Source organism: Diaporthe citri (genome assembly GCF_014595645.1).
Source record: "Diaporthe citri strain NFHF-8-4 chromosome Unknown scaffold_8, whole genome shotgun sequence".
Classification (NCBI taxonomy): Eukaryota; Fungi; Ascomycota; class Sordariomycetes; order Diaporthales; family Diaporthaceae; genus Diaporthe; species Diaporthe citri.
The window spans coordinates 2,420,567-2,447,564 of record NW_025064853.1 but is presented as its reverse complement, the minus strand read 5'-3'; the positions used below and the strand labels follow the sequence as shown (position 1 = coordinate 2,447,564).

General features: G+C 58.0%; 8 protein-coding genes across 8 annotated transcripts; 3 read left to right on the top strand and 5 right to left on the bottom strand.

Annotated features, from left to right (window-relative positions):
• Window positions 1-1,343: 1,343 nt before the first annotated feature.
• Window positions 1,344-3,105, top strand: INS49_015033 (uncharacterized protein; the record flags this gene model as incomplete). The annotated part of the gene is made up of 5 exons (XM_043175720.1): window positions 1,344-1,634; window positions 1,727-1,885; window positions 2,107-2,374; window positions 2,439-2,642; window positions 2,684-3,105. The coding sequence occupies 5 exons, from the start codon at window positions 1,344-1,346 to the stop codon at window positions 3,103-3,105; spliced, it is 1,344 nt and encodes a 447-aa protein (XP_043020677.1).
• Window positions 3,106-4,613: 1,508 nt separating this feature from the next.
• On the bottom strand, window positions 4,614-5,570 carry INS49_015032 (uncharacterized protein; the record flags this gene model as incomplete). The annotated part of the gene is made up of 1 exon (XM_043175719.1): window positions 4,614-5,570. The coding sequence occupies one exon, from the start codon at window positions 5,568-5,570 to the stop codon at window positions 4,614-4,616; it is 957 nt and encodes a 318-aa protein (XP_043020676.1).
• Window positions 5,571-11,249: 5,679 nt separating this feature from the next.
• INS49_015031 (uncharacterized protein) lies at window positions 11,250-12,179 on the bottom strand (the record flags this gene model as incomplete). The annotated part of the gene is made up of 1 exon (XM_043175718.1): window positions 11,250-12,179. The coding sequence occupies one exon, from the start codon at window positions 12,177-12,179 to the stop codon at window positions 11,250-11,252; it is 930 nt and encodes a 309-aa protein (XP_043020675.1).
• Window positions 12,180-13,724: 1,545 nt separating this feature from the next.
• Window positions 13,725-16,609, top strand: INS49_015030 (uncharacterized protein; the record flags this gene model as incomplete). The annotated part of the gene is made up of 3 exons (XM_043175717.1): window positions 13,725-13,800; window positions 14,072-15,658; window positions 15,720-16,609. The coding sequence occupies 3 exons, from the start codon at window positions 13,725-13,727 to the stop codon at window positions 16,607-16,609; spliced, it is 2,553 nt and encodes an 850-aa protein (XP_043020674.1).
• Window positions 16,610-17,220: 611 nt separating this feature from the next.
• Window positions 17,221-18,091, bottom strand: INS49_015029 (uncharacterized protein; the record flags this gene model as incomplete). The annotated part of the gene is made up of 3 exons (XM_043175716.1): window positions 17,221-17,430; window positions 17,477-17,949; window positions 18,010-18,091. The coding sequence occupies 3 exons, from the start codon at window positions 18,089-18,091 to the stop codon at window positions 17,221-17,223; spliced, it is 765 nt and encodes a 254-aa protein (XP_043020673.1).
• Window positions 18,092-18,980: 889 nt separating this feature from the next.
• Window positions 18,981-20,353, top strand: INS49_015028 (uncharacterized protein; the record flags this gene model as incomplete). Its single annotated transcript, XM_043175715.1, has 3 exons — window positions 18,981-19,212; window positions 19,323-20,288; window positions 20,349-20,353. The coding sequence occupies 3 exons, from the start codon at window positions 18,981-18,983 to the stop codon at window positions 20,351-20,353; spliced, it is 1,203 nt and encodes a 400-aa protein (XP_043020672.1).
• An 800-nt stretch (window positions 20,354-21,153) lies between these two features.
• On the bottom strand, window positions 21,154-24,067 carry INS49_015027 (uncharacterized protein; the record flags this gene model as incomplete). Its single annotated transcript, XM_043175714.1, has 2 exons — window positions 21,154-21,942; window positions 22,010-24,067. 2 exons carry the CDS (start codon window positions 24,065-24,067, stop codon window positions 21,154-21,156), a joined length of 2,847 nt encoding a protein of 948 aa, XP_043020671.1.
• Window positions 24,068-25,236: 1,169 nt separating this feature from the next.
• On the bottom strand, window positions 25,237-26,379 carry INS49_015026 (uncharacterized protein; the record flags this gene model as incomplete). Its single annotated transcript, XM_043175713.1, has 4 exons — window positions 25,237-25,612; window positions 25,696-25,804; window positions 25,872-26,029; window positions 26,135-26,379. The coding sequence occupies 4 exons, from the start codon at window positions 26,377-26,379 to the stop codon at window positions 25,237-25,239; spliced, it is 888 nt and encodes a 295-aa protein (XP_043020670.1).
• Window positions 26,380-26,998: the final 619 nt, after the last annotated feature.

The following is a 26,998-nucleotide window of genomic DNA, read 5'->3' as shown; positions in this document are numbered from 1 at the left end:
AAATTTATATATTTATATTTAAAATTAAATTTATATTATATAATATATATTATTTATATTTATATAACTTTAATTACCATTATATTTAAAAGGGGATATGTTTTTATTATAATAATGTAATTACTTGTTTAACTAAGGGGTTTATTTGGCTTGGTGGTAATGTATTCTAGATGTGTGTGCATCATCATGGCCTCATTGTGATGGGCTTGGGCTAGAAGCCCAAGCCTTATATAGTGTGGCTAGATAATCCAAGGGAGCTTGGATTATTACGTACCTTTTGGCCTAGTTAAAAGGTTGCTGCTTTGCAGCTTATGGGAGAAGGCGCTAGCCAGCCTGCAGCCCCTCTGGGGCCAGCCCATAACACTCATATCTTTTTGTTTTGAGCACACACCACCGGATGTTAGTATAACATGTGTCTTCTCTAGTGTACTAGTCGACTTCAAGTTAATGCATTCTACTCAGAGATTGAATGCCCATCTTCATCCCATGAGGTTCCGGAACCCGAACAATCAAAAGTCTGCCGCTCGCCAGGGCACCACGATGGCTTCTCTGGTCCACAACCCAAGCTGCAACACTCAGATAGATCTAGCTTTCCATCTTGGTCTGCTTCGAAGCCGCCACAGGAGAGTCCAGCCTGGCGGCGCAAGCTATCTGAAATTCGGAATCGTCCAACATGTAGTGATGGAGGCGAAGCCCTAGAGTCTGACGGCGGCAGGGGCAAGAAGCCACGTCGCGCTTCTCGGCCAGGACTTAAGGCAAACTGCCCCTTTTCCCTTAAATACCCAGTCAAGCACCGCCAATGCTCGAATGACCAGTTCAAGGAATGGGCCAGATTGCGGGAACATCTCTTCCGAAGACACCGGATCAGATACTCTTGTTCTTCCGTGATGCCGGAGGGCTCCTCAAAGGTAGCCCCTGAGCATGTCCTCGTGCGGAAATGTTCATCTCTGGCGTTCTTGGCCTTCTTGACGTCTCCCGGGAATACGATCCCGCAAATAAAGCAGTGGACCGGTTGCAGGAGATTTACGGGAAGAGGCAAGCGAACTGCGCTTCAAGACTGGTGGTTCGCAGGATGGAAGATCCTCTTCCCCGATTCGTCATGCTCCCCGCAACCATTCTACCTACAGCGACGTCCTCAAGGTGACGCAAGTAATTTAAAAGACGTAGACTTCAGGCTGCTGGCCTCGGAAGAATTTCGGCCATGGATACAAAGCTTTCCCGGTATGTCCAGCGTAGGTGAAGATTAACGCACAGAGATTTGCAAGGAGTTGATTCAGACCTTTAATGGGAGGTGGCTGGGACAAGACACACGATCGTCTCGGGTCTCATGGAGGGAGGAGAGCATGGACCAGGGCGTAACATTCAAACCCCCAGCTGCAACCCAATGGGAGCCCAGCGAGTTCCCGCAAGTTTTGGAGTTCCTGGGAGATGCATTTGGCGACAGTCCGTCTACCTCATCTGTTGGACCGTCCCTAGATACCGATACGGAGTCTTATCTCTTTGCTTCTATCGTCGAATACTGTCGGCAGAACCCTCGTATACCGTCGAAGACGTCATTTCGGCGATCAAAAAGAGTTCAGATGGAAAGACTCTCGCCCTTCCGTGATCTGGCTCCGGGCCTGCCATCATCGACAGTCTGACATCACAAGCTTCAGTAGGCCAAGAACCCAGGTTCCAGGGAACATAAAAGAGGCCCATCAGGACGAGTGGTCGATCAAAATCCCAGGCACACAAGAAGCAGAAGACTTGTACGCCTTCTGATGCCGATGGGGATGCCGAGGACGGGAGCGGGAGCAATGGCGACGCTGGCGACGATGGAAGTGGAGACGGCGAAGACGGAGACGACAAAAGCAGTGACGGAGATGGTGATACGGAGACAGAGACGGTAACGGTTGAGGCGGCGATGAAGACAATGGGGGGGCGAAACGGTACTCCACCACGCTACACATCCGACGGACCTTCCGGAGGCTGGATATGTCAATATTGCCTCAAGTACGTCGAAATCACCTGCGTCAAAGGCTTTTTTGAGGCCTGCGGACGTCCTGGATTTCGCTCCAGAGACTGGCTAAGGTAACATTGACCCCGTTCTGACGTGGGCATCCTTAGCTCCCTTATCAAATCCAGTCTGGCCGTGACAGGATCCATCTTCGAAGGTTCTATTCGCCTGAGGACCGACTCAGGAACGTGCAGAAAAATTTGGCTCAGTACTACATGAGCGCGCAGCAGTGGAAAGAAGTGAAGGAAGTGATGGAAAATATCAACCGTCCACAGAGGAAGAAATACCCCCAGGTATGGCTACAAGTTCAAAGGACTTGGTACCAGGAGGTCTGGGCCATTCTTTTCCCCCTTGGCCAATATGTCCCGGACTCGCCCTGTAAGCTACACATTGACAAACCTCTCAAAATACAGCGTCGAAAGATAACTGACCTTCTATACAGTCTACATGAGCAATGAAGCACTCAAAGAGCGCTGCCACCATATTGTCGAAGCGATGATGGACCTTGAATGCGAACGAGCCCAGGCACGGGATTGTCCCAGTCGCGAAAACACTCAGTTTTTCACCCGCCTCCAGGTCCAAGAGACGCTAGACAAGGCACTCCTGGTCGGGTTGGATTCACTTCCTATTGTCGCCCAACAATCTGGTAAGCGCGAAGCTGTTGAGGCAACCGACACAAAGCCTCAGAGCGGTGCCGCAGCGACCACACCGGAAGACGAACTGCAGGGCCGACCCCTGGTGGGTTTGATGGGATCACCCCGAACACTGAAGCGGCGGCAGCAGAGACTGAGGAAAGTTCGACGCCGGAAAACACGCTATCGATGATACCGAAGGCTGTTACACCCCAGCCGTTGCCCTTCCAGATTGCTCTTGATGCACAGCAGACCTTACAGAAATCTTCTGATGTGCCGCTGGAGAACAACGGGCAAAGCACTTTCATCAGCATTGAGCTCAACCGAGAAATACGCTTCAAGCAACTGAGCAGGCACCAGTGGCCCGGGTGCAAGCTGCGCCTTTGTTCGGTAAAAATCGAGGACCCGCGCGACTGGTACTTTGGTGACATCGTATTTGAGGGGCTGGAAGGGAGGGGTGCAGCAAGGGAAACATGACTGGTTGATGTCCCTTCGGAATCGGCAAATCAACCAGTATATGCTAGTCCAGACAACCACAACAGCGATCTCTCTGACCAGAGTTATATATCTCAAATCTCGTCTTTCGCAGCAGTCACAGGGGAAAGAGGTCCCAAAGCTGCCGGGTGATGTTTGAGTACTTCCTGAATGTTCCAGAAGACTGTGGAAGTATTTGTATGCTTCACCGGGTACATCGGAGCCATGGTCGTGGACAGACTTGGGAATCTCGTCCAACGGGCAGGGCGGTGTCCCATCACTCCAGTGTGCTGCCGCATTAGGTGTACGGCATGGCTCATCGATCTCAGAAACTTCAACGCGCCAAAGGAATTTCGAAAATTCAATAAAAGTCACAAAACCTGACTGTTAGTGAGCTCCGTATATACACATGAGAGCCCGACCGACGTGCACTGCATATTCTTTGAGTCTCTTGTCCACTTGAATGGAACACAAGCTAGCTGTCAAGTTTCCAAGTCTGAGAAACTAGAATCGATTGAGCACCAAGACGGCTCAAGCAAAAACTTTCGTGTGTGCTCAAAAAGTGCCGAAGGAGGATGGATATGCATTCGAGCATGCTCGCTGCCCGCGGAGGAGAGGCGATACCAAACCCATGGAAGAGGCAGTGGAGACTGATATGGTGGAATGGCCCGAACAGATACCTTGTTAGCGAATATTGAGACACCACACAGGGCAGACATCAAGCAGAGACGGTTGGGTTACAGACTTTGTGCCTCGATACATTAAAGAAAGTGTTGCTTATGGCCAGAGCATCATGTCGCCTAAATGGTTTCCGGCCGTCGAAATCTGAGGATTGGAAAGTGAACCGGCGGAGGCCTGAAGAGCCTGTGTCTGTCATGATCGCCGATATTCATATCAGCCCGAAATGACAGCGACATGGGCGATCAGATGAGCCCTATTTCCTTCGAGGACTGTCACGGCCTTGGGCACGCATGGTGAACCACTGGATCGGGACTTGCGCCCTGGGCTGTCCAAGGCCGTCCGGTAGCCGGACCTGCTGTGAACGAACCATAAAGTATGTGGGTTGTGAAAGGAGGCAGGGATTCGAATGACCTCGGAAAGGTCTTCCTTTACGGGTCCTGCAGGGATTCGTAATGAAACAACGGTATACTAAATGCTTGCAAGCTTACCTACTGCACCAACCAGGGACAGTATCACGCCATTTTGTTCGCAAGTACCCACACTGTCCCTCCCCCTTCCCCCTCTCTCCCCCAAATAGCGGAGATGGCTTCATCACCACTTTTCTTTGCAGAGATATCCGGGCCCCAGGGCCCCGGGCCCCGGAGAGGGTAGGGGGGGGGGGCAAAATCGGGGCACCGGCGCAGGAGCATTTTCAGTATCCCGGTCGCAAATCATGATGCGTGAAAACAAATAGTGGCATGCGATGGAATATTCATGTATTAAAGGTATTTTGATTAAGTGAGTAGATGCGATAATATGTTTTGATTTCGTGGATGTGGCCTTGGGCAGTGCTAGATGAAGCCCGGTTGCGGTTGCGCGGCTGTAATAGGCGGGGACGGTTGCTGGGCTGCCGTCACCGGCTGCATGGTTGGCGACGATGTCTTCTGCTGTGAAGCGCCGGGGCTCGATGCCTTGGCCGAGCCAGACTGTCCGCGTTTCATCATCCTCCCGAGCACGGTGACGAGCTCGCACGCATCATTGAACATCTCGTTGTCGATCCCTTCGGTCGCCTCGTAGACCTCGTTGATCGTCATGCGGGCCACTTTTCGACTTTCTTCTGCGTCATGGACACACTCATACAAGAAGGCCGAGTACTCGGTCCTGACTGACAAGCGCAGAGAGTGTGAGCCCCAGAGATGCTGATCTGCGAGGGCCACGGCCTCTTCAAAGTACCTCCGGGCCTGTGGAAGGTAGTCGCCAGCGGGGAGCAGGAACGCACCAACAACCTCGGGCCCGAAGCCCGGAGGCGGAGCAACCGGCCCGCCGCGGGAGTAGGAAGGGGCCCCCGAGCGTGAGCTTTCGTCACTCGCTATCCCCTTGCCCTTGTCGATCCTTGCTGGCGCCGGCCCGGGAGCGGCAGAAGTGGCTGCGGGACCTGGGGTGGGCATGAACTGCGAGGAGACTGGTGGCTGGTTGTGGAAAAGCACAAAAATGTGGTAGAAGGAAGCGCGCAGCTTGTAAGCTAGCACCTTGAGCTCGCTGTGCCTGTTCACCATGGGGATCACATACTGCTCCAGCATGACCAGCCCCTCCCGTGCGAGCCAGATGATGTGGAAATAGAAATCCAGTGACTCGGTCGGCCTCGTGGGCTCCAGCTTGCGCTGCTTCCTCGCCTTGACCAGGTGCTGGGACAGGTTTATGGACAGGCCCAGGATCTTGAAGAGAATCGAAGAGAGCAGTGGATTCGTCTGCTCCTCTGCCTTGGCAAACTTGCCAAGGAACTTTTGGTCAACCTCGGAAGATGCCATTGACCAGGAGGTCAGGAGATGAGCGTCGGGCTCGGCAAATCGACGGGTAGGCTGCCTGTTACGTGGGAAGAAGCTGGTGGCTCTGGATTCATACTCCCCCTGGCACGACCCGACAAGACGTCTCGTCCACGTATAGAGAAGGTAAGGAGACGATTGCCGTGTTTCTCCGAGTGACACATAAGGGGTGTTGTGACGGCGACAGCTATAAACTCGTGTACAGCAAGCAAGGCTTATATGTGTCGGAAGACGTGAAGTGACAATGCGCGCGCGCGACACCCTGTCTGTCAAGTGTGTTTGTCCGTGTGGCAAGATTGGCGATGAGCACTGGTGGTACGTGGTTGTCCCTGGGGATTTCCGTGGCGGAAGGCGATAGCGGCAGCAAGTAGAGCAAGCGGGAGCAGATGGCGAGCAAACAAACACCTGAGGCTGGCGCAAACCGGGAGCCTGTTCCAAGTCTGGCGCGAACTAGCGTTGACGTCCTCGTGATGAGAGCGCAGCCACAGGCGGTGAGCAGGCAGGCTGGAAAGCCAGACTGCTCCTGGGGCTGGAGTTGAATAGTGGACCGGAGCGCAGGTGGAGCTTTGGAGGCTGTCTGGGCCTGGCTGGGCGGCCTGGAATCCGGAGAGGAGGACGTGTGGTTGATATCGGGCCACGCAGATGCGAAAAGTCGCAAATGACAGCGAAAGAGATTGAGTTGGGAATCTGAGTTTGAAGCAGGGGTACGGAGGGAGATGAAGGGTGCCACTGGAGGCTTTGTAGCCGCATGAGTGCCTCGGAGCGAGCGAGCGAATGCTGCAGTAAGTTATGTATCCTTAAGGGGTCCAGCCGTGCCTTGCAGGGCAGGGCAGGGCAATACAACCAGGGCCACAACCACAACCAGCGGCAGCAGCAGAAGGAGCAGCAGCAGCAGCAGCAGCAACGGCGCTGTGGTAATCAGTGGCGTGTGGAGTGGTCGGTTAAGTACTTGCATGAACGAAGGAACCCCTGCGGTGGGAGCCCGAGTCTGAGCCCGAGGCGGAGGTGCTGGTCAAATGCAACGCGTGTGGAAGTATGTCTGTGTCGCCAACTCTGCCCACGATGGCACAGCAGGACAAGAACGTGTCGATGGGTACCGTGCCGAGCCGCACCGTGTGTGCTGCTTGACCAGGCCGGAGGAGGGTGGTAGCAAAGAGCGAGCAAGCACAAGAGTACAACAATAAGCGCAAGAGAGGACAATGGGGGCGAGCGACCTGGCTCTCGGGACTGGATCGGGTCAGGACGACAGGTGCAGGAAGCCGCACATATGTATGCACGGATGTGCGTACGTATGCATGTGCGTGTGTGTGTGTGTGTGTGTGTGTGTGTGTGTGTGTGCCTGCGCAGCGAGGGGGAAGACGGGAAGAGATGAAGACGGGAAGAAAGAGAGATAGAGAGAGAGGAGCTGAGACAGACAGGGCCACAGGTACCTTTACCCAAAGTACCTGGCTGTACCGTAGTATGTGCGCGCGCTTGAGGAGGAATGATGATGATGTTGTTGTTGTTGAGGGTGACGATGGCGGACGCTGCCCATCAGGATGGGTGGTGGTGGTGGTGCAGATGCAAGGTGAGTTGTCCACGGCTATTGCTGGGCAGACTTGGTCGAGGGAGGAGGGACTTTGGTACTTCCAGGAGGGCGGCCTCAAGCAAGGTTCAGGCTCGTCGGGCTCATCAGGTTCAGGGTGTCAAAGCAGGGAAGGAGCCCCTTGCGCACCAGTCAGCCAGCCAGTTCCCAGCTACTGCAGGCCCTCAGGATTTAGACCTCAGACCCTCGCCAGGCCCCTGGCGCTGGGATGGGGGAGCTCATGCAGGCTCCCAAAGTCAATTGATGCCCGGTGGCTGCCAACATTGCAGCTGGAAGCCGCGGGCTGCAGGTTGCAACAGCGGACGGCGGTTGACGGCGGATGATGGGACAGGGCCAAGCTGGAACAAATGGTGATGGGGTGAGGTCAGGTGAGGTGCGGTCTGCACACGCGCGCGTCTAAGGTACCTTAGGCAGGAGTAGATAGATCGTGAGCATGGGAGGAGGGCCCGTAAGACGGACGTAACTGCCCAGGTGGTGAAGGCAATGGACGGGGAAGGAAGCAACGACCAAGGACTGGCTGCTGCTGCTGCTGCTGCTTGAGGATGCACAGGCACAGACACGGACACGGACACATGGCGCAGACACACGCACACGCGCAGAAGCAGAAGCAGAAGCAGAAGCACAAGCGGACGACGCCCATGTGGTCGACCTAGTTGCTTGTCAAGAACCCGTCCACCTAGCTGTTGATGTCAGCAGTCCCTCCAGGCGATTCTATCTCTGTCTTGTCAGTGCCCGCCAGTTTGGGGAGAGTGAGCAAGACTGCAGCCAGCGCCTCTTTGGAATCTTAGCGACGCGACCTCAGATCGGGACAGGAATCAACCCCCGACCCCCCCTCCCATCTCCGAAGCAGGCAGGGGTCTGAGGAGTGGGACGGGACATGCAGGGCAGGACAAGGGCAAGAAACACGGGCAGCGCGTTGATCATCCGGGGCCGGCTGCTTGCTTGGTTGCTTGGTCTTCCTCCCGACAGGACACGGTCAGGACCTTCGTAGCTTCATCATTTTGTGGTCCTGTGCTCTTGTGTCGCTGTCTCCTCGGATCGGGCGTTTTCCCTCCACCAGAGTTTGTGCTGCCCAGGACGGGTGCTCCCAGGCAAAAATGTCTCAGACATGATTCCATCATGGCTCGTGGCTCTGCTCACACGACACACTCGATTCAAAGACACTCCTTGGAGCCAATCTTCAACACGGCCACCCGCCCATGCAGCCATGCATCCGACACCCGCTGGCCCACGTGCCACGAGGCCAAGCCAGCTCGCCCATCCTGTTCATCTCCACCGCCGCCGCCAGCCCAGTGCGCATCCCGGATCAGCCAGCTTGGGCCCGCGGCACGCAAACTTCTGTCAGTCCAGTTTGTGCCGCTTGCCACGAGCAAAATCCTAGAGCAGTGTAGTCTGCTCTGCTCCTTCGCTCCCAGGCTGGACCCTGTACCAGCGGCGATCCGATTTCAGGCCTAGGGACGGCGCGCCACAAGCCAAGCCAAGCCAGTCCAGTCCAGTCCAGTCCAGCAAACAAGGAACCACCAAGCATGTCGATTGAGTCCATGCAGCAGACTTCCTTCCTCTCCATGGCATCATCTCAGGGCCTACACGGGTCCCCATCTGTTTACCTAGCTATCACTGATGCCGAGGCATCTCCCCCTCCTCGACCCAGCCACCCCGATCTCTACCCTTTTGGCGCTCGTGGCCGCCCAAGCGGTCGTCTCCTCCACCATGTAACGCCACGCGCTTGAGGCATTCGCCAAACCCAAAGATTGGACTTTCAGCCCTTGTCGACTACGTTGGTAAGCTTGTAGGCGAGGCTCGATTCTGGGGTCGTGTCAGCCTCAGTCCAGGCTCGCAGAGGCATTTCGAAGCAGACCACCCCCCCCCCCCCGAAATATGCTCGACGAGATACCGCCGTTCTCACATATCCCACCGATCCTCGCCCGAATGTCCGCCAGCATGGCTCGGGGGCTACCACCTTACACGCGGCGCACGTACCGCGCAAACTGCCGGCCATCGTGAACCGCAAACACCTACCAAACAGGCGGTGAGCACCAGGTCGGGCACACCGTGCTTCCTTCCGCAGCTACCTACCTAGCATCGGGTCGACTTACAGAGTACTTCCTAGCTATGCCCCATGCAATGCGCACCATGAAGCCAGCAGTCTGTCCGCCTGCTTCAGGATGCTTAATGCTACGCCTTGCCTGCCAGCCTCGCCCCTCGCTTTACCGTGGGACGTCAACTGGGGTTGCATCATGGTCTTGCGACCCTATTGAAGCCTGTTCCTTGGAATGGGTGTCTGGCCGCTGTCCTCATGGTTGCGCAGCGGCCCCTCGACCCTTCAGGACTGTGCTTCTATGACTGTCACATGGTCGCTCTGGCAGCCCGGGATACCCTTTGGGAAGCCCGTGATCTGAGATTGCACCCGAGCTGGAGCTCCCCGGCTCTGCGGGCTCTAGCCTCGCGGCTGGCATAGGATCCCTTGTACTGTGCAACCAGTTGTGCGCTCCTGCCACACCCTGGGCTCCTTCTCATTGGCCGCGGACAGCTTACCCGACAATTCGGATACTCGTCGTAGGCTCATAGCCCGCCCACCTTCGCCTTGCAGACTGCGCACATCTGGATCCCATGCTCTTTGTGGCTGGCAGTCTGCTCAGTGGTGCTCGAGGTAAAGGGCCGGATGCACACCTGCCTACCAAGTATGTCTTTCGTTCACTTATTTGGGAAGACTCTAGCAAATTCATAGATAGACTTGGAATGCGGGGCTTTCGGGCGCGATGGGCCGGGGCAGGTAATGCTCCCTTCCACCGTTCTTCTTGTGTCAGATCAAGCGGACATGGTGTTTGCTCTCCGTCCAGCCTGGCATTGAGCATCATCTGAGAGCGCTGTTCCTGTGACCTTGTTGCTCAACGCCCGTCGCACTTCCTTTGCCTGCTTTACGACACTGTTTCATTTCCCCGCAAGTCGGCCGATGTGATGCTGAGCCCTTGCTTCAGGTGACAAGGGGCGGATGTTTTCCCTTCGACGTATTGCTATAGTAAGGGGGAGCGGGGAACTCAGACGCCAGGGCTGAAATCGACGAATATCGCTGTCTGCAGCGTGGTCGGGGCTCTTGACTTTGCCTCCTCTGTCGGCGTGCAGTGCCAGTAACTTCCGAGAGAAACAGCAGATTTGTCTTTGGCGAGCACTACTCTCGATCGATACAGTTTAGGAACCCACTTCTATATGACATGGCCAAGGAAGACATGTCTGATACCTGAAGTAGTCGATAAACGAGTGGGGAAAAGAAGGCCAGTCGAAGTTGTTGATCTATCGCTCATGTGTGCCCACCAAGATGGAGAAAAAGCCATGTGAGAAGATCGACCACTGCACACCTGTACATATGACTTGTTTGTCTCGGTAATGGGACTAAACACCGCCGCTTGTATCAGCCACCGGGTTCTACGTGACCCGTCCTTCGTTCGGACGAGTGCAGCGGTTCTGCATACTGAACTAAAGGGACATATTCATTTTTCGGGTTGTCATTTAGCCCTGGGCATATGTCCCGAGAAGGCCATGGCCTCAATACGCCAGTCCAGCAGGAGGACAAGCTGGCTAGCGGTTGCGGCGGCCCTATATAGAGAGCATAGACAAATGTCAGGGACCGGTCTCTCATCACTGTCTTGCATCACAGGTCTATCGCTGATCCACATCCCGGGTCCTGCGGCCCATTCGGCGTACTTGAGCTTGTAGCAGGTGAATACCGTTCCAATGGGGCGCTCGTGGGCTGTCGTCAGAGTTGCCGCTGTCAAACATCAGGCCGTCAGACCCGGGAAACGGTCATGGATCACATATTTAGACGGGCAATATCCTCTTTACGGTTATTACCGACCCCTTTACGACAAAAGATACATGATCAAAGTCTACGTCAACACGCACAGACGAGTTGCAGTGGGCGTGCAGTATCAGCGGCCGCCATACAGTGGGGGCAGTATGAACGGAAAGGTACCCGGTAGGAAATCAAGAGCTTCCTCTCCAAGACAGGAGGGACCTCTGTATCTATCACCCATTCAACGCCTACGCCATGCATGCTATGATACATTCGACAAAACGAGAGCCTAATAGGCAAGTTTTTCCCGCAACGAGGCCCTCTTATCGTCCCCAAGGCCGATGCTGTCCAAGTACTTGTCCAGGCCACCATGTTTGGAGTCGAGGTGGTCGACGATGCCTCGCACGAAGCCCGGCGCGGTCTTGGCAAAATCATCGCCCAGGCCCATCTCCCTGATCTCGACCAGGCGGGCCTGCTCCTCGGACAGCAGCTTCTCGTCCGAGAGGTGGTAGTCATACTGGATGGCCTCGACGGGGACGGCGCAGATGAGCAGGACGAGGACGACCATGATGCCTGTGCGGTCCTTTCCCTGGGTGCAGTGGATGAGGATGGGCAGGCCCTGGGGCTCGAGAAGGGAGGCCAGGCCGGCGGCGACCTCGGGGCCGGAGGCGTCCAGGGTGTCACAGCCGAGGCCGAGCAGGCCGCGGGGCTGCATGACCTCGCGGCCCAGGACGGCGATGGCCTGCATGCGGAGGCCGACGAGGTAGAGGCAGATGAGCCTGAGGAAGCTGGGCCAGCTCAGCTGGGCCAGCATGTACTTCTCGAAGCCGCCGCCGGTGATCTTGACCTCGCGGTAGTGGATGCCGTCGATCTTGACGGGGCCGGCCAGGGCATCGTTGGTCTGCAGCAGGGCGGGGACGGCAGAGTCACGGCGGCGCTTCCTGGCGGCCTCGACGTGCTCTGTCTTTGTGCGCAGGTCCATGACGGTGCGGATGGCGTAGTGCGAGCGCAGGCGGTCGCGGTCGGCGAGTGTGGCCTCGTCGGGGCGCGCAGCGCGGAACAGCAGGCCCTCGCGTATGAGGCGGCGGGACAAGTAGCCATTGACAGTGTCGCCAACGTCGCGGAAGTTGAGCAGGGCGTGGAAGCCACCGTCGTGAAGGGTGCTTGGGGTGGACGTGCTGCCCACCGGCGAGGGAGGGTCTGCCGGTGACGATCCCATTTTCCGCTTCTCTTTCTAAATATCAAAATTATACACAGCTCGTGTGGGCGAGCCAGCTGTCGGCAAATGGACTTGTGACTTTTAATTCGATGAGTACGATGAGTAGACTACAACAGGAGGCATAATGTGGATGATGAGTGAGCGAGCGAGCGAGCGAGCGAGTGAAATAAAGCTAGAAAGCACCCCTGTCGTGATGATCGTCAATCTGGTTTTTGAGACCCACAGTCCTTAGACTAGACGAGCTACTTGCTGCATGTAGTCTATTTACATCACAGCGAGCGTTGCTAGGAGGGCCTACGTATTATGTCCATCCATACTGGAATAGGTGATGTTTCAGATACGAGATATATATCTAGGTAGAGACAGATGTGCGCTTCTCGTCTGGTGCCTCAACTTTATGTGGTGCGTGGTGATGATGGCATCCGAGGTGTATTGTATAGCACAGCACGTGCGGCTGGGTCTGGCCAGGCCTTTGCGGGTCTAGGCAAGGTTCTCTGGGCCTGCCCACCGGCGATCCGGGGCGATGGATGGATTGGAGCTCTGATGCTTGTTGTTTAACAGCAGAGGACTGACTGCCTACCTAGGTAATTACCTACCTAGGTTCCTAGGTAGCTAGACAGATCTACCGTAGCAGCAATAGGCAGCCAAGACACGGCGGCGCAGGGCCCGGGCTGCACCCCGTCCTGGATGGTCGTGCTGCCCCCCTATGACGTAGCCCGTTTCTTTGTGCCTGTGCCTGTCCAACGATGCCGCACTACCTCAACTTGGACCATGCGTTGGTGTGGTGGAGGTTAGCCTATACGGGCGTGGTGCTGGTGCTGGTGTTGATGTTGGTGCTGATGCAAGACCGAAAAGGAAGGGGGGAGGGAGAGAGAGAGAGAGAGAGAGAGAGAGAGAGAGAGAGAGAGAGAGGCACGTCCCCTCTGACCCCTCTGACCCCTCTGCCCCCCTGAACTATCGTCCTTGGTGATCGACTGAACACCTCCCGGGTAGTCTACGTTATATGGAAGAAGGGTGGGAGGATAGATGGATGAATGGATGGATGATCGAATGCATCAACGAATGGACGGGATGCAGGCTAGGATCGATGCAGGCCTGATCGCCCCAGGACCAGCTGGATGTTTGAACTGACTACGACCATCTACTCAGATCATATCACACACCTCACACCACTCACCACCTGCGCTCACCTCTTGCTCTGCTCTGCCCTGCCCTGCCCTGCCCTTGCGCCCCTTTCGTCACTCCCTTCCCCGGCACGCATCTCGCAAGCCACATATCCCCCATCCCGTCCTCTCTGCCGTCTCAGCCGCCTCTGTTTCCCTCCCGCCATCTGCCGTCTGCTGTCAACTCCAAACCTGTCTTCCCCGTTCCCACCATCGTCAACCTCGTCGTCGTCGTGCCTACTCGTGCGCAACTGCTGCTGGCGACTTCCGAGGCTACTCAGCCCCGCCCCAGCGCACTCCGGGCACACAAAACAGCCGACACCTGATATATGCACCTGATTTGTATTAGACACATGATATTCGACCAACCCCGGCCGCGAACATGACATCTGTCAGCGCTGCCACGCAGACAGCCACACATGAGCTGCAGCCTGCTCCTGCAGCCTCCACAGCCCCAGGTATGCGTGATCCCGTACGCGCACACAGGCATTCCCGACCGTCCCGACAGCTCGCTTATCATGCTTCCTTTCTTTCTCACCTTGGTACTCACTCACTCGCTCACTCACTCGCTCACTCACTCACTCGCTCACTCACTCACTCGCTCACTCACTCACTCACTCACACGCTCCTTCACTCCTTCAACTCCCACATCTCTACATACAAGTAGAGTTAACTGCCTTTCTTGACATCCCCTCGCATATTGATTTCTTCTCGCGACAATTCTCCCAGCATTCGTCCCCGCTTACATAGACCCTCGATCAGCAACGGCGCCGCCACCCGAGCCAGCCGCTGGACATGATGGGCGACTGAAATACGCGAGGCCACAAGACTTGCCATCCTTTCCCTCTCTCGGCCTCAGGGAAGGCGATGCCGCAGCAAGCGCCGCAGCCTCATTAGGCTGGGCATCCTCCAAGCCAGTCTCGCTCTGGGCCCCCGCCAGCGACACCAACGCCCACAGGGCTGCCACTCTCGCAAAAGACTACAAGATGCCTCCCGCCTGGCAGCCACATCCAAGCCCTGCCGGCTCCAAGACCGCTGCCGTACTCGCCGCCGAGAATGCCGCCCGCGGCGACAGGCAGTCCTCCTCCTCCTCCCCCGCCATGCCCGCCAGCGTATGGGGCAACTCGGCCGCAAACCAGGCCTTCGCCGCCGGCCGCAACTACCCGCGCGACTCGGCTGCGTCAAGCAACATGGCCACCCTCGACAGGCAGAAGAGCCTGCGCGCCGCCCGGGGCGCCATGGCCGGCAGCACGAGGCCGCGCTCCACCTCCACCCCCATGACCTATCCCGGCTCGGCCAACGCTGCCGCCAACGCCCTCAGCGCCGCCACCATCGCCCACCGTCCCCCCGCTGCCGCCACCGCCGCCCACGGGGCCGACGCAGGTGCCTCGCCCATCACAAAGCTGGACCGGCAGATGTACACCTCCAACCCGCCCGTGAAGCCCGAGGTCGACGACCGGAACCGCGAGGCTGTGCTGCATGCAAGCGCCGTCGCCATGGCCAAGAAAATGTACAGCACCCAGCAGAAGGCCTTCGACGCCGCAACCCACGGCAACGACCAAGGCGGAGGCTCTCGGCCCGGGAGCGCCGACAGCGACGTCGTCCGGCCCATGCACTTCAACAACCTCCAGGAGGCCGCATACAGGCTTGCCCAGGAGAGGCTGGCAAAGCTCCACGACGAGCACCAGCGGAACAGGGGCTATCAGGACTACTACGGCGCCGGCACGTCCCCCGCCTCCCCGGGGAGGAAGTTCACCAAATTGGGCAAGGCACGACGGCGCTCATCCAGTGACAGCGACGTCGCCCGCCCGGGCACCGACGACGACCGGAAACGATCCAGGCAGATTCACAAACAAATGTCGCTCTTTTCCACCCGCCTCTCCGAAGTCGACGAGTCCCAGCGCGCCAGGGACAGGGACGCCCTGCTCGCGGCGGCCCAGAGGAACGTCAAGGCCGCCATGGAGGGCATGGACGAGAAGGTGTCCCGTGACACGGGCCGCGTGACCTCGTCCAAGCTCAGCGAGTGGGAGCTGAGGGCGCACGCCACCGCGCAGGCGAGGAGCGACGAGCGCAAGGGCGGCGGTGTGGCCCCTGGGAAGGTCGACCTTGGCGGCGGCCAGTACATGGACCGTGAGAGAGTAGAGGAGATTGCCGCCAAGAGGGTGCAGCCGCTTCTTGATGAGATTAACGAGAAGGCCGAGATAGAGAGGAAGAGGATAGTGGCTTTGCGGGAAGAGCAAGAGAAGAAGAGGCTGGAGTGGGAGGCTGAGAAGGCGAGGAACGCCGAGGTCAAGGAGGCCCAGCGAAAGCTCAAGGGTGAGTTGCCCCCTCTTTTACATCCGAGGTAGGATCAGGTCTGGTTAATGACAATTCACAGACGAGGAAAAGGCAAGAAGAGGCGAACTCAAGCAAGAGGCAAAGGCCAGAAAAGAAGAAGAAAAGGCCGCCAATGCTGAAGAGAAACGCCTGGCCCGAGAGGAGAATGAGAAGCGGAAACCAGCAGCGGTAGCTATCGCCTCCGGAGAGCATGAGAGCGAGGGTCCTTTGGGGGCAGCGGAACAGCCCCCCGAGCAAAGCACATCGCACAGGCACCGTATCTTGCCCTTCACACCCAGAATCCAAACCAAATCAACATCAGCAAGCAACGCCAAAGGCGAGCCGTCGCCACTGTCACCATCCTCAAACACCTCACCCGAGTCGGCAAACGAGTCACCCACCAGCCGTGTCAAGAACTGGCTCAAGTCACGTCTGCACAAGCCCAGGGCGAAATCCATCTCGGGCAACAACACCGGCGGTGGGGGCAAGTCCTCTGATGCCGGCGGTGGCAGGGCACCGGGCGGCTTTCTGGGCGGGCACAGGCTCAAGCGCTTGCACCCGGACGGCACGGGGAGCATGACGAGCCTCAGCGAGGAGAGGAGCGCTAGCATGAGGGAGGTCGCCCTCGCGGGGAGGGCCAGCGCGCCCGTTGTCGTCTCCGATGAGCCGGGGGAGAGCAGTGGCAGCAAGGCTACCGCCCCGGCCCCGGCTGCTGCTGGCGCGGCGACACATGGACGAATCGGTGGGTCCGCCAGTAGCGATGACGGCGGTGGTGACGACGGCCTTGCGGGACGAAGCCAGGCGGACAGGTCCAGCGGTGCGCCGGAACTCGAGGGCATCGCTCCGCCCAGGGCGCTTTTAGACCCTGCTGGAGCCGGGTCCGGGATCACGCCGCGGAGCAGCGTGGGCAGCGGCAACAGGGACTCCAAGTTTATCGAGAACATCGACTAAAGGGCAATGAGCTCTATCTTGCCGTGGTACGAGACATCGGCGTTTTACTTTTTGTTGGGCACGGGTTATGTAGATGACTATTTGATACCACGTGAGGCCTTGGCCGCCCTGCTATGGGAAGGAAGTACTGGCGTTCTTGGGGCCATGTAAGGCGCTATTTGGCAATGGCGTCCCCCTTCTTTTATTTTTTTAATTTTTCTTTTGGGGACATGGCAGTTATGGGGAGTGGCTCAAATGTACACGATTCGAGGGAGGATGCCCATTTTCCTTCCTCTCACCAAGAGGGCTCAATTCACGATCAACACTGATCACACACAACAGAAAGTGGCTAGGTCAGGAGCCAGAAGAGTCAAAACCACGCCATGTGGGCAGAGTAGCTTCAGATGGGGTACACAGGTGTCATAAAAATACGAATTATGTATTCAGTGTTTAAATGCGTACATATACGTCATGCCTTGTATTTCCGCGTAAGATGACCATGTGTGCTTGTTGGCACTAAATGAGATGCAAAAACGGGCGGCCAAAAGTGCCGCTATCCAATGCCCGACCAGAAACAACACGCCGACAACGCCTAGCAATGCACCCGACAAACGCCAACATGGACCGCCCGCCTAGAAGTTGCTCGGCACGTGGTTCCCGTCGCCGTGGAGGTAGCTCCTGGTGCTGCTGGAGCCCTCCTCCATCTTGCGGACCTCGGGCTTGCGCTGGTGGCCGTCCCAGGTCTTTGTGCGGTAGTTGCCGCCGTGCTTGGTGTAGACGGCCGGGTAGAGATCGACGTAGAAGGAGAAGACGTAGAAGCTGAAGACGACGGCGATGACCCACTCGAGGATGGCGGCGGGGTTGTAGTTTCCGCGAGGTGAGGACGACGAAGGGGATGGCCAGGCAGATGGTGATGAGCACGAAGGCCAGCTTGATCCAGAAGGAGATGCGCAGGATGCGGTGCTCGCGGTGGCGGATGCCTAGGCGCTGGTACTCCCAGCAGATGAAGATGGCGGACAGCAGGTAGCCGACGATGAAGAGGCCCAGGAAGAGGTCGTGCAGGCGCGGGTGGCGGGCGGTGTCGAAGATGCTGAGCAGGATGAGGCCGACGGTGCCGACGAGGGCGCACAAGATGGTCAGGCCGGAAAGGATCTTCTCGCCGATGGTGGTGTTGGGGACGAGACGGCCCTTGTGACGCAGCCAGCGGTCGCTCAGGAAGGAGATGTCGAAGAAGATGGTGGTGATGACGCTGCCGGTGATGAAGAGCGGCTTCAGCTCCTGGGCGCCGACGTCTGAGATGTAGGCGATGGTCTGGCCGCCGCTCATGGAGGGGTAGACGGTTTCGTTGGTGTCGATGACCCCTATTGTGGGAGGCAGTGTTAGCAGATATAGAGGCACAAATCTTTGTGGCATATACATACAGTGAAGAAACAGGCCCAGTAGGGTGCCCAGCCACACGAGGCCGGCGATGATGGGGAATACCCAGTATGATAGACGTAGCATGACGATGGTGTTTGTCCGTCCGTCCTATTCCAACTAAATGGAAATAACCTGGCTGCTGGATGCTAGCTGCTATTCTGTGTCTGCTTGCTATGTCATGCGATCACAGTCTGGGTGAAGTAATGAAGTCGGAGAGTGAGTGAGAAGTATGCTATGCCTAGATGGGAGCAAGGGAGGCGGGAAGGATGCATGCAATGCAGGCGACGGGATGGGGTGGTGGACAGGAACAGAGAAACAAAAGCATGAACGAGAACAGGAGCACGAGGTAAATTAATTAGGACTGTCTAGAGAGGTGCTAGTCCACGGCGTCCCTGCAGGACCGCTGACACCTTGACTGCTGACTGCCGAGGGCCTGACTGCCCGAGCCACTGGGACTGACGTGTACGGGAGGGTTGGCGGATTGGAAATTTCCAGTTTTGCACGCCACCGTAGGGCCGGTGTCATTACGTCGTCGCGCCCTCCTCCGCCGTGCTTGTTGCGAGTCGACTCGGCCGGCTTGGAGGTGACGTCACACATTGCCGGGTGGATCCTGCCGATGTCCAGGCCAGACCATGCAGGGTGGCCAGGTACTCCCACTCCGGCGCTCGGGCCTTCCCGCACCCCGATACGTACCTGAGAAGTGAAAAGCACGGGCCAGTCTTTCGTCCCACACACGGGTGGCCGACTCCTTCTGTATGGGCCACACCAGGCGGCCAATTGCCTCGCATGACCCTGGCAAGGCTGAACCCCATCCTCAACCACAACACATCCATCGCCTTGTCCTTCTGGTCTGCCTCCACCACCTCCCCGCTTCAAGGCCAGCCCCCGCCTTTCAGCTCGGCTGGGCACTTCCCAATCGCACTGCATCACATCGCACCGCACGGTATATGCTTCACAACACGACTCCCACACCATGGCTGCCTCACCCCTCGTCCTTCCCCCTTCCAACCCCTTGCAGTCCTCACTCAAGACCCTCGCGTCGCCCCTGCGACGGCAGTCCTCCGCCGTGCCCTCCTCCACAAATGGCACTCCACGATCATCACGCCCAACGGGCCAGCCAGCCCAGCCGCCCCAACCCTCGCAGCCTCCCACCATGGACCTGGCCGAGCAGATGAACATGGAGGAGCGGAGGAAATACGTCAAAGGTGCCTATCCCAACTGCCACCTACCAGCTCTCAGCAGCCCCTCGCGGCCCAGAGCCAGAGTCAGAGCCAGAGTCAGAGCCAGAGCACACAGCTGACACTCTCCCACAAAGGCAAGAAGCTCGGTGAAGGAACCTACGCCATCGTCAACCTGGGCCACTCGCGCGCCGACCCCTCCCAGCTCGTCGCCATCAAGAAAATCAAGAAGCAAAAGGAATACACAGAGGGCCTCGCACCCGACGCAGTCCGCGAGCTCAAGCACCTGCAGGAGCTCTCCCACCCGAACATCATCTCCCTGCTCTCCGTCTTCTCCACAAAGGACCAGAACGTCTGCCTCGTCCTCGAGTTCCTGCCCCTCGGCGACCTCGAGATGCTCATCCGCGACGACAAGAACATCCGCTACGGTACCTCCGACATCAAGGCCTGGATGGGCATGCTCGTCCGCGCCGTCTGGTTCTGCCACGAGAACTTTGTCCTGCACCGCGACATCAAGCCCAACAACCTGCTGATCGCCGCCGACGGCGAGGTCAAGCTGGCTGATTTCGGCCTGGCCCGCTCCTTCAGCGACCCCTACGGCTACATGACCTCCAACGTCATCACCCGCTGGTACCGGCCCCCGGAGCTGCTCTACGGCGCAAAGTACTATAGCGGCGCCGTCGACATCTGGTCTGTTGGCACCGTCATGGCCGAGATGGTCCTGCGCGTCCCATACCTACCCGGCAACACCGAGCTGGACCAGATCCGCCTCATCTGCCAGCAGATCGGCACTCCGACCGAGGACAACTGGCCCGGCGTCACCAAGCTGCCCGAGTACATCAAGCCCGCCGACGCCCCCGCCGTCGTCCCCGAGCGCACGAAGCAGGACTTCCTCGGCACCTTCGGCACCGTCGGCGACGACGGCGTCGACCTGCTCATGAGGACCTTGATCCTCGACCCGCGCAGGCGCATCACCGCCCGCGAGATGCTGGAGCACCCCTGGTGGCACGCCGAGCCCCGTCCCACCCGCAAGCAGGACCTGCCCCGCAAGGACGAGGAGAGGATGGGCGCCGACCTCAAGAGGCCCGCCGGCGTCGTGGCCGGTGAGCAGCAGGATCGCAGTGGCTCGGTCGCGCGCAAACTAGATTTCGGCCGCCCGAGAGAGTAGTGCCTCGGCGGGGCCGTGTCTGAGCACGAGTCGCTTCAAGACCATGCGCGGGAGGCGGGATGGGTGACGTGGAGCAAGGTGCATGAGGCTAGCAGGAGAAGAAAGCTGTGTGATGTGTAGCATTTGCGTGGGCGTTCAGATAAGGGCATTCATTCCCCAAAGTCTCGGGGCCAATAGAATTTTGTGTGCCTCTAGACAGGCATCATCTGAACAATGGCTTTCTATCTTTAAACCAGGTGGAAAGCCCCTATCGGGGCCCTGGGAGCTATTCGTCTAGGCCTGCTGGCTAATCTTTAAGGGGGGCCCCTGCTGCGCAGCCCCCCCCCCCTCGCCTACGGCGCTGCGCGCCTCCGGCTCACCCCCCCGGCGAGGCCTATGGCCTCGCCTGCCTATTAATGGGGGTTTGGGTTTTGAAATAAGCCAATTAGCTTGCAAGTTTTCAAAACCATGATTTCTCTTTGCTATGCACTGATTACTATATGCTTTGTGCACGCCTGCGGCGGTTAACCAATCAGCTTGCAACTTTTCTGACCCATGGTGCGCCGACCGAGTTCCCATTCACAGACTATTCTAGACGAATAGCATTCTAGACGAATAGCATTTGGAAGTGACCCCTGGGCAATCCAACTTCTGCCTTGCTTGCAATACAATGATAGCATTTGGGGATTATTCCACGCTGACCCTCCCCATTCTTATTCCAAGAAAATAAAAAACAAAACTGCGACGCCAAGACGTCACTGCGCCTTCTCTGGCTCAAAGTCGGTCACGTCACGTCACGTAGCGTCCCATCTAATCTCATTTCACATTACACAACATTCCATCCCGTACATGGCCCTCTCGACATCCCTCTTGACCTGATACCAGTCCGCCCTCCGCTCCGCGAACTCGTACACCTCCTCTGCGCGGAACACGCCACCGAACCGGTCGCCGTCGGCAATGATGGTCGCCATCTCCTTGGAGTGCCGCGGGTCGATGAGGTAGATCTGGCTCAGCTCCCGCAGGGCGCGGAAGTACGCCAGCAGGTCCGCGTTGCGCAGCGTCTGGACGTACTCAAAGTATAGGGTGCAGTCGGCGATGAGCCGTGTCGCACCGTCTGTCGACACGCGCTGCCGCTTGATGTGCTTGCACACGGCCGTGAAGAGCCGCAGCCCGACCTCGCCGTTGAACACCTCCAGCATCGTCTTCTCGGTGCTGCCCACGAGCATGCGCGTGTGCGAGCTGACCAGGTCCACCACGCGTCGCGCCGTCTGCGTCGGGGACAGGTCCGTCACGGCCGACGACTGCCTGTGGCCCTGCGTGTTGTTGCTGCCGAACGACGCGAAGCTCGCCACGCTGGACCGCTTCTCGGGCGCACCGAGGCCGTTGCTGCCGGCCCCGCCGCCGCCCGCGGGCTCGGGTCCCACGGGGTTGTAGTCCGTCGGCAGCTGCGTCGTGGCGCAGATGTACTCGACCTCGTCCATGAGCACGTCGATGCCCTTGTTCAGCCCCGCCGCCACGCTCTCGTCCAACATCTGCTCGAACTTCTTCTTGGCCAAGCCACTCTGGTCGAGGAAGTCGTTGCGGTCCGCGATCCGCGGCGAAGCCAGCAGCTGTTGCTCGTAGAAGACGTCAATCATCTGCGAGATCAGGTCGCCCACGTTGACCAGCTCGATGAACGTAACCAGCGGCGCCACCGCCCTGGCTACCGTGGTCTGTGACCTCGCGTGCCTTGTATCCCGCAAGGTGGTCCACCGCCTTGTCGAACCCAGGCTTGATGTGTCGGTAGCCCAGGATGCGCAGAAGGCTGACGAAGATCTGTGCGCACTGCTCTCGCGCCTCTTCGCCGGCCTGCCCGCCGAGCTGGATCAGCACTGCGGCGCGCCCTAGGCTCGTCTTGGCCATGTGGACTAGGTTCAGCGCCACCTCGATGCTGAACAAGGACTTGATGCCCTCCAGCCTGGAGGCCATGAGGGCGGCCTTTGCTGCGAGCTCGTCTGTGGGAGCCTTTTCGGGGAGGGGGCTAGTTGTCCTGTCCGGCACGCCTACGCCGGGTGTCTGCGACGCCGAGGAGGCCTGAGGGGCTAGGGTCATGCCGTTAGCAGTTGAGGCCTGTGTGGGTTTGGTCGTGGTCGAGCCGAAAGGGGATGTGAGCAGCTGTCCCGGTAGAGACGGCAGCACCGTCACGGGCATCATGATGGTCTTCTTGAAGGAGCTCAGAAAGTCCTTCTTGTCCACCGGCTTGGCGAAATTCGACATGTAGAACGACTCGACAGTTGCATCCTGCTCCGACAGTTTCCGTTCCCAGTTCCCCACCTCCTCCTCGGCCTTCTTTTGAAAGAACTCGAGCTCGTCCTGCAGGTACAGATCCAGATGTGGCTCTACGACCCTGTACGCCTGCTCTTTCGACTTCTCTTCGCTTTCCTCTGCCGATATCTGTGGCACATCAAGGGATCTGAGGGACTGCAGGCACTGTTCAAATATGCCGGATACTGCCCTGAGGTAGGACTCTATGCTGCGCTCCCGGGCCTCGTCGAACAGTGATGTTGCGTAGTCCATAATGGTGTCCTCTCTGACCTTGTCCACAAGGGCCCAGAACACCTTACCCGGATTTGGAAATATCTTCTCCATGACCACGGCCTGCTCGCGTAGTTTCCCCGTCAACACCTCGAAGAAAAGTTGTGACGGCCCAAGTGTTATTCCGTCCGCGGGCGCGTTGTTGATGCAGTCCATCGAGTTGGCGAGGACCTCCTTATCCGAGAAGATAGGATGCTTGTGGATGAAGAGGTCGACACCGGCCTGACTCTTCAGCATGTCCAAAACATGTGCGTACCGCCTCATCCGCCCCTCGACGTCCCAGAACTCGTAGCCCTGCTCGAACTCCCTGAGCACGGCGCTCTCGAAGATGTTGGTCATGCGCGTAAGCTTCTCCTCCCGCTGGGCCCAGCCCGAAGCCCAGTCACTCTTGGAGAAGACGTGTAGATTTGCCAGCATTTGCGCCTGGCGCTCGGGATCTCTAAATGCCTTGAATAGGGCCGGGTCGGCATGGCTCTTGGCTCGCACCAGGTCGAAATAGAAAGGCCCCAGTGCTCCATAGACCTTTCCATACTCCTCCCTGGCATGGCCCCTCACGCTCTTGACGTTTTTGAGGACCTGCAGATAGTCCTCGGGGTCCTGAAGGGGATCCGAAAGAGGTTGCCTGGGAAGCTGCGAGTTGCCGGTCACGGCCAACGTCTCGAAGCCATCGCGCAGGTCCGGTAGGGTACTGGCCGGGGCGGATGCTTTGGCAAGGGTGCTGCTTCTCCTCCTCCTTTCCTGCTCGATAGAGGCATCGAAAAACACGGTTGCGGACTGCCTCTTCGCGGCGCCTACCTGCCGCCCAGCATCGGCGGCGGGCTGGCTGTTCGCTCCGGCGGCGGCCGCGCGTTCCTTGGCATCCCTCTCCTGAGTCTCTTTCCTCCGGCGCACAGCGTCATCGAAGCGGCGGCGTGCCTCGAGCTCGTTCCACAGGCCCATGCTCTTGAGGCGTGCGACCCACCTCGTGTCATCGTAGACCATCTCGCGCATGCGGCTGGAGGCGCGAGCGAAGCGCATGAGGTCGGAGACAGGGAGGTAGTCGAGGATGGTGACGAGGATCTCGGCGGGCAGGGCGGCCTTGGTGTCGATCATCTCGGTGGCACGCAGCGTGTTGAGGATGCTCGTGTTCTGGGGCCCAGGGGCCCTGCTGAACCTCGACATGTTGGCGGTGTTCCGATGTCTGGCTGTGCTGGTAAAGGTGACTCGTGCATGGGAGAGGTCGAGTTTGGGGTCGAGACTGCGTGAGCCTTCAAGTGCAGCCGTGGCGGCGGCGAGGGTGCAAGACGGGAGAGGTTGCGCGTAGTCGAAGCGAGCCGCAGGAGATGGCGCCCATTGTTCTCATGGCAAGGCAGGAGACAATTGCTGTGTCGAGGAGGACGGACAAGGACAGCTAAAGAAGGTGATGGAGAGAGGAGGGGTCCCACCACACTAGACTGCCCGGGCAAATGCCAGGTGAGCTTACCCCTGAGCACCCGCATGCGACAGAACCTGGGTACCTCCGGCACACACCTGAGCTCCCCGAGCAGCGCGGACCATCCCGCCCCCAAAATTGTGAGAGGTGTTGCTCGCCCAGCCAGTCGGTCAGTCCAAATGTGCACACTCAAAACGTACACGCAGATTTTTATTCCCAGTCAAGATGGACTACCATGGTCCCTTTCTGGGCTGCGTGCCTTCACCCGGCCGGGAAAGACGGGGCCGAGGGTCAAGAAATATACTAGTATCACACATCGTACTCAATCAAGCAGCTCATGGACAGCGAGCCGACCTGGTTGCAGACCGTCTCGGCAGAGGCTATTAGCTCGTCCTATGCGGCTCTGGACTGATGTACAACTTGATTCAAAGGGGGAAAAGAGACCATCATCCCGCAGTGAACATGCACACGTGCCTCTCCGACCGCGGCAATGATTGTACATTTCTTCACCGCAGCAGAACGGTTTCCCTTGTACGTCTACCTGCCTTGGGATGACCCGTTCTCACAGGCTTGTAGGCTGCGGAAAACACATCCCCTCTCAGCGACCCTGGCTTAGGATTAGGGCTTCCGTGCCGGACTTTCTATTCCATATGAGCATATCATATCAAGAAGCCATCCTACAGACCGCTGTTATTCTGCAGGCTGACCGATCTCACAAAAGACGCTGCAGGATAGAGTGGCCCGCTGAACTCCATATCGTACCTGCGAGGGACTTAGCTAAATTAAACCGGGGCATATGTGAGAACGCATTGTATGGCATACCAGTAATTTACAGCCACACAGATGCCCTCCTCCGAGCAGGATTGTGACACTTTGTGGTACCTGTCGAGACGTCGCAATAGATTAGCACTGCCCCCTTTCAAGGCCCGCCGCCAGGAAGGGACTGCACAACTAACCACATGGCCGGGAGGTACAACATGTCGCCCTGCTGCAGTGTGACACGCATCGGCTCCACGAGCTTCGAGTAAGGTGTGGCATTTTTGTCTGGCTGGTCCGGGTCCCAAATTGCGAACGGCACAGCGTCACTCTCATCACTCTCGCCTCCATCCATGACCAGGCGCAATCGGCTGTCCCGCTCGTTCCGTGCATATGTACCGGGGCGGAGTAGCTTCTCGTTGACGCATGGATGACAGTGTGGAGGTAACAGGACGAAATGCTTCTGCCCTTGGACTTGAACGTAGATATTCTCGTAATTATCTTTGTGGAGGGCTGTCACTGAGCGAGAATTGCCGACCCTTGGTTTCAGTGAGAGATGCGTCAGGCTGTGCGTGGCCAAGTGGAGAGACGCCTGTCGGTTCCGCGGCTGGTTTTGACTCACCACATGTTGATGGCATCGGGGTCTTTCTGCAGTGCAATACGCGCAAAGGGGATGTCACGCTGGACCTGATCGAAAATAGAGATATACTCGTGCCGAAGGTTGTCATTTTCTGGACTGGGGGGGTCAGGAACTGGCATCGGCGGTGACGACGATACATGGGCATCGCCCGTGCTTACGAGTCTGAGCATATCTTATCTCACTGCCCTGAGGGAAGGAATCGTCCGTTTCCTGACGCGCGACGTACTCAACAAAGTCAGAGAAGGGCTGGTCTTCCTCCCACGGTTTGGCAAAGACAAGCTCGCCCTTCTCGTTCCTGGTAGGAGCGTCGGCGTTCCTGACAACGCAAAGTCATGATTAGGACGCTTGCGTAGGGCTCGAGACAGCAGCAGCACCTGCCTGACGCTATTAAAAGAGGAACAAAAAGTGAGAGTCTACAAACCCCACGGGAGTCACTGCGACGTTGACGGTCTGGTCGCGCAAAAGGCCCTTGAGGTGGCCAAGGTTCCATGTCTTGGTCGCAGTCCAGGTGCTTGCCGCTCCCCTCACCACAAAAGGGGTATTCCTCGACACATATCTCATGAACTCGAGCGGGCTTGGTTCCTGCTGGAGCTCGTCAACGACAGACGAGTTGAGCTCGTTGTAGTTGACGAGCAGCTCGGCCAAAGGGTCGGCGATTGGCTCCATGGATACTCGGATTGGGGGCGGCAGGCTGTACTTGTACCACGAGCCGCCTGATATAGGATAGGGATGGTGGTAGGATGGCGTCCTGGCCCGTTCCGAGGACGATCCCGGCGGAAAGCAGAAGACGTGGGTGTTTCGTGACAGGTGGGCCTGAATGTTGCTGATCTTCGGACGGCGCACGTGGCAGCGTAGTCAGGCTACTGAAAGAAGGGTGCGGGCCAGATCTTGGCCAGGTTCCGAGTGCCCGGAGGGGTCTAGATAAAGTCGCATTGAGGGTTTGGTGGGCCGGCATGTGGCAGGAAGGGAAAGTGAGCTGTGGCAGGCGTGCTGGGCCTCGCTGGCTGGCTGGCTGGCTGGTGGAATGCAATGCGATGCGAGGCGAGGCGAAGCGATGCGGGTCGGGGTGCAGGACAGTCGGGAGGGTTGAGGCACTGGTTTGCGGAGGGATGGAGAGCCCAATCAGAGCAGGACTGGGGGAAGCTAGCGGTGTGGTTGCAGGGCACTGAGCCGAGGGGTGACGGCAAAATCGGCTGATGATAACCCAAAGTGGCCTGACAAGACGGCGGCTGCTGGGCCCTCGACAGGGCTGCGATGGGGTCTAGAAGTCGACAGGCCTTCTGAT